This window comes from Apteryx rowi, unplaced genomic scaffold (genome assembly GCF_003343035.1).
Source record: "Apteryx rowi isolate R43461 unplaced genomic scaffold, aptRow1 scaffold_90, whole genome shotgun sequence".
NCBI classification, from domain to species: Eukaryota; Metazoa; Chordata; class Aves; order Apterygiformes; family Apterygidae; genus Apteryx; species Apteryx rowi.
The window spans coordinates 1,906,404-1,912,673 of record NW_020451205.1 but is presented as its reverse complement, the minus strand read 5'-3'; the positions used below and the strand labels follow the sequence as shown (position 1 = coordinate 1,912,673).

Here is a 6,270-nt window from a genome sequence, read left to right as displayed (position 1 = left end):
GTGTCGGGGCAGTGCCCACGCCGCTCTAAGTGCTGAACTATTTATTAGCGATTTTATCCCACTGCAACGGCGAAGAAGTCATGATGTGACATGCGTAAGGAAAACCCAAAGAGCAATGTACCTGGTCTTACTGACATGACTGATCTGTGTGGTTTAATTGCTACATAAAATATGCAAAAGCACTTGAGGTCATTTAGAAAAGTTGAGGTGTTTACAGGAAAGTAGAAATTGAGCTTGAAAAAATAATTACACTTTTTTTTATAATAGTATTGACCGCACAAACAAGCCTTGTAAATGCCTCCACATGTGCGTTTTAAGCATTCATTCCTCATCAGCTTCTCACCTTTTTCCTTAAGTAATTTCTATATTCCTACTAACCAACAATCATTCTGTCTGAATCTTATTTCCTCATAATAGCAAACCCATCAATCTCTGCTTTATTAAACAGGGAAGCATGCTTGGAAGCTAAAGCATTCAGATTTGATCAAAGATGTTATGCAAACCATTGATTTTAATTTACAGCAATATCCACTTCTTTCATTATTAACGACTTTGAATTACTGGGACTGAATAATTAACAAATATTCCTACTTGATGATAGACTATTCAAAAGGCAGATGTACAGAAGCATAATGCAAATGAACACGCTTCCTGTACCCCCAGTGATGCACCTGTCTATTGGACATTCCCCAGTGGAGCAATGCAACATGGCATGAAAGAAAAACTCTGGAGAGATCTCCCAAGCTCTCTTAAATGTTTCCAAAATTATTATCCCACATTATTATTCCAAAATTAGCAAATGCACAGATGCGCATGCTAGGGCATGTTTCTGACCTGCCTGTCTTCATTTGGAGCCCTGTGTTGTGGCCAGACAAGTGCATATGTTGTAGACCAAAGTGCTACCAACTTAAGGGCAACCCTGTTGGTTTACTTCATCTGTGAAATGTGGCCTTAAAACACTTTCCTGTTTCCTGCTGATGATGCCGCTTGCCACCTCCTTGTTAAACACAGTAGATCAAAATCTCTCAGTCTGTGTCTTTTAGAGATTTGCAGGGCTGTGTCCATCTATTGCTGAAGCATCCCTCAGTTTTCAAGCAGGGCAACATCTTGCAAAAAGTGGCTCAGTGCTGTTCTCCTTTGGCATTTTCAGAGATTGTTTTGACCAGTGAAATTCAAAATCTCTGTGCACCAAAGACCTGAAGTGGGGAATTCCCTTTAGTGACTGTTCAGTAGCACAGATCTTTGCAGCTGAGGGATTCGGGAGGGGTGGAGGTCTCCRTCTTGCCCAGGAAGCCTGTTCACACAGGAAGGTATCTAGAAGCACAAGGAGAGAATCTAAACTTTCACTTCCTGTTATGGTCTCTGTGCTTCCCCTTGAGCAAAAATGAGAGGAAAACATCTGGGAGTCTTACAAAAGGAGACTGCCAACACCTCCCTTGCCAAGACAGATATCCCATCCACCCAAAAACATGACCCTGCACTCTGGGTGTCTTTGCCTAACTGGCTGTCCTCTCCCAGCTGAAACTCAGTGTCAGTCTCCCACGCCAAAGGACCAAACTTGGCAAGTGATGACTTCAGAGTTATAACTTCTTCTCAGATGTAAGAGTCTTCTCTTCCCAGCCTGTGAGAGAAGGCAGCAGAAAATCCTGCAGCCAATAAAGAGGATAGAGATGTCTGCAGCTATTTCTGTCCCAGCTGCGCAGTGAAAATCATGATTCCTCTCCACCTCCAGAGCCCTTTTCTCTGGCATCCCCCAAGCTCCCTCTTCTTCCCAGGTCTGCAGAGCGACCTGTGCAAATTACAACAAGAACAGTGTGGACTAAAAAGTCAGAAACACACAGGAAACGCCCAGCTTTCCACCGCTACGTTACATCACCCAGCCTGGCATTTGGATGCTATCACAGCTGTGTAAAGAGCAGCTGAGGGTAAATCTTGACAAAAATGATCCAGCACTAGTGAGGGAGAACTGATGTGAAGAGCCTTACCATGCCTACCTCGAGCTCCAGTGCCTGGGAAGAGGCTCATCCTTCACGTGGCAATAGCAGGTGGTAGCCTTGATATTTGTCTAGGTTTCTCAAACAGGAAGATGAGCAGACAGTTTAGTTCACCCTTGCGTTTATTACATGTTGGCTTGATTACTGTGAACCTTTCATGTCTGAGTGCAAAACCATTTTGCCTTTAAGAGCAGAGCAGCTCTGTGATTTGACAGGTCAAATCAAAATGCTTCACTCCTCTTTAACTCCCTCTGTGGGATTAGACCCCAGGGTGTCCTGACAGCAAGTGCATTTCACTGGGCAGCTTGGCTGCCAGTCCGAGAGACCCCATCCAAGGGGTGGTGAGGAGCAGTGATTTCTCAGCAGGCATCCTCAAAACCACAGAGCTACCCCCAGACAAGACCCAGCTGGCTTGGTTGACAGATCTCCCTCCCAAGGCACTCCATGGTGCMGCAACAAACCCTATCCATGGACCATAACCAGTTCATACCCTCCTGGCAGGGCTTGGGAACAGGGAAGGTGTCTCTCCCCCTCTGTACGTGCTGCAGAGCAGAGGAAGATGCAAGGTGCTCAAATACCGTGGTGAGGAGTATTGTTTAGGAAAAGCAGGAGAGGCAAAGCTAGGTAAGACAAAATATAAATCTAACTCTCTACCTAGCTCTGTATAAATTAAACCATCATCATCCTCATTACCCCTGTGACAGCATGTATGTGCTGCCATGCTCACTCAGGAGGAAAAGGAACATCTTTTGTTTGGAGGTATTCAGTGTAGTTTGACATTTTGTTTCATAGATGCTGTCATGGAGCGATGTTAGTCTGTTATGAAAGCTCCATTTAGACAGGTGCAATTACAGGTCCATAATCAAGGTGCCTTTGATCATGGCACTCCCATAGTTCCTGGGGGCTTTTCATCCCCCCATGGACCCAGCTAGGTGGCCGGTGCTGAGACCTGCCTTTGAAGTTGTTTCTTTTCCTTTTCCCCCTAATTTTCATGGGGTCTTCTTCTGCTGATGAACATTATTAATGAAGGCTCTAACGATCAGTTGTGCTCAAAATACTTATGCTTGGCAAGTGCCTAACCTTCCCCAGCTGTGCAAGAGCCAGCTGCACAAGGAGGGCAAACAATGGGCCGAGAGCAGCCTGTGCTGCTCCAATAGACGAAAATTACCTTGTGCCTCCCGTTCTGCATACTGCACATGGGAAGGGACTGGCTCCCGGCTGTTCATTCTTTTCCAAAGCGCTTTGCTGCAGTACAGATTCATGTGTCACCAGCTTCCTGCCTCCCAGTATCTGAGGAAAAGGACTTTGTTTCTGGAAGAAAGGAGATCGTTCAGGTCAGATGTAAGTGGAGATGGACAGGAGAGCAAGGGAGTGAATTTGTGGAGGGGGGAAGTGACAACCTTTTCCTAGGACCAGCCATGTGGCCAGTGACCGATTCTGTAGAGTAGTTTGGGATTCTGGGGCCAGGATGAGGAATTAGGTCCCAATTGCCTTTGATTTTGAGGAAAGAATCTTTATGTGCAATTTGGAGTGGCCACTGGTGACCAAGGAGTACAGAAACGGATGTCATTTGCTTGGTTTTGAATTTGGCATGTTATTACTAGTCCTAGGAGGAAAGCTGCCCAGAGATGTACTGGGAATTCAAAAAACAACAGAGAGAGGGAAGCCAAAAGAATCCACCAAGAGCTATTAAAAACAAAACCCCTGGGTCACAGACCCTTGGAAGATGAGGGAGCATACAAGGGAAGTATTAGTATATGCACACAGGCATTTCATTTCCTGCAGGCCACTGTCAGAGGTAGAATGATGGAGGAGACAGACCCTTTTGATCGATGTGGCTTTTCTTATATCAGATGCAAGAAAGTGTGACTAGACCAATGTAGGAAAATTGCAGGCAGCAGTGTCAGTATAATTGCAATAACTGCAGAAACAAAACCCACTCATTTCAGTAGCTGTCCAAGAACTAATGACCCAAGGCTATGGGAAGCAAAGCTCTCGATAAATACCGTGAAACCCACATTTAGTTATGGCAGAGGCTTGTTGACATTCCTGAATGGACAGAAGAATTTGCTCAGAGCTACCAGCTGCTCAAAAGGCATGTGGGTGCTTCTTGGGGCCTTAATTGCCCTCATTGAAGTCATGCTAAGCTCAGTAGACAGCTCCTTCTAATTAAGTGCAAACTCTTTCAGATGCTGAATAAAACATACTCTTGACTTTGCCTTTCTCCTATCTCAGCATCCATAATTGGCTTGCACAAAAGTAAGTGTCTTGCTGAATGCAAACCCATGGCTGCATCTGACCTCTTCAACATAGCACCAGAAATCTTTCTCCGTTAAGCAGGAGGGGCTCCATTGATGTTAGCACTGAAAACCGTTAGGGTAAAAGAAGAAGTCGTGCCTTTGCCATCTCTGCTGGACCATTCAATTTAATGCAAGACAAAGCCTGCTTCCTCACTGGGCACCTTTTGCCCTCAGCCGCATGTACCCCCTCTCCTGGTACGCAGGCAGTATTCCCAACAAGCCACTTCCAGAGGGATATGTGGCTGACAAAGCTCAAGGACCTTTGCCAGAAAATCCTGCAGGTACATGGGATACACCCCCTTGTCCACTCTGCGTGAAATTTTTGACACTCCTGGTTTGAACAGATGAAATTATGTGGAATTATGTGTGTGTGCTCTCACGGGGGAGAAAGCACTGTACGTGGCATACACACATAGATTTGTGAAGCTAGGATATGCAGTTGCCTCTGTCTTATAGCCTAATTGCACTTGCTTTTGAACCTGCGTATATCTGCCTGGCACCTTATGTTTCTGTGGAATGACTGTGAGGCCAAAGCGTCTCCTTTCCTTTTCCTTATTCGTTTGTGAGCATCCTCACCCATCTGGGTGAATCTACACAGCAATGTTGGATGCACTTTGTAAAACATTAAAAATCAAGGAACTCCTAAGACACTGTTGATGCTCAACATGAACAGGCCAGTTGCCCTCTCACCRCCGTGCAGAACCTCAGCAGGCTCAACCCTGATCCACTAATGCAACTGGCAGCACACAGGAAGGTCATACTCAAAGTGACATCCCTTTTAGGTATAAAAATGGATGTTCTGCAATGCAAGTTTAGAGGGAAGTCAGTCATTAGAAGCTTATTAAAATGGTACAGGTATCAGTGTCAGAACTTCTGCAGAGTTTCTAATCTTTTCTAGCTTTTGCCAAAATCAAGAGAATTCAATGAGCTAAAGTGTAACAATCTGGAATGCATTTAGTAAATAAAAAATTACCCTGGAGGAAGTCAAACAAACAAATGAGACTAAAACAGAATAACAGGTCAATGTTTCAATTACCTGAACAATCTCACATTAATCCTGGCTGCTGAATACCAGCTCCATATACTGTGAAGAAATTTCCCTGTGTCAAGTGCTGCTCTTAATGTCAGTTTATCTCTAGCCACACTTGGTAATATGAACAAACACCCATTCTCACCTGTCTAATGTAATACTTGAAGTTACACAAGCGGGTGAAAGTTTGGGATGTCTTTTGCTGTGGATACATAATTTGAAATAGCCTAAAAGGAAAAATTGCTCAAAAAATTTTCACAGTAAAACCAATTTTATGAGAAATAGAGTGCTGTTTATTGCATGCTATTTATTGCCTTCCTGTTTTGCAGTCTCCAAAATGGAAAAAGTTTTTTTCATAACATTTAACAAAATATTTTTGGAAACGCAAACTTAAAATATTGTATTTTCATGTTATTCTCCCTTTTTCTTTTTTGTCCTCATTAACTGAGAGAAATTATTAATGTTGTGGTAGGGGGAGACTGGTTATTTCCTTTTAATTTTTTTTTCTTTTGCTTTGTCCAATGCTGAAAAAATTACTAAGTAGAAAAGAAGAAAAAAAATGTCACACTACCTCTTATTCTGTGGCACAGAGTGAAGGGAAGAGGGAAAAAAGGAAAAGATTATACAGAAAAAAAGAAAAGAAAACCAAAATATTCCTGTATAGAAAATACCATTATTTATTGGAGTGAAAAGTGAATGAAAACATTTTCATCCAGAGGTACTGAAGTGGAAAGGACTTTCAGAAAACAACACACGCCTGTTATCTTCAGCACTCTAAAATGAGCTCCTTCTCTGTATTCATCAGTTTATCCACCAGTGGGGCAACATGGGCTGTCACAGATATTGCAGATATTCTCCATGCGGAGCCTTTCTGGTGACGGATACAGCTCTCACAGCTTTTCCCTTAAATGTGAAATATGCACTGTTAAATGCTGCTGAAGATTTT

The 6,270-nt window shown here is 43.4% G+C and overlaps 1 protein-coding gene across 1 annotated transcript in view; it reads left to right on the top strand.

Annotated features, from left to right (window-relative positions):
• The first annotated feature begins 495 nt into the window (after window positions 1-495).
• Window positions 496-6,270, top strand: part of HTR4 (5-hydroxytryptamine receptor 4) — an 83,888-nt gene continuing 78,113 nt past the window's right edge. The window contains exon 1 of the mRNA XM_026091364.1: window positions 496-521. Coding sequence (XP_025947149.1) covers window positions 496-521 — 26 coding nt within the window. The remainder of the gene's footprint in view (window positions 522-6,270) is intronic.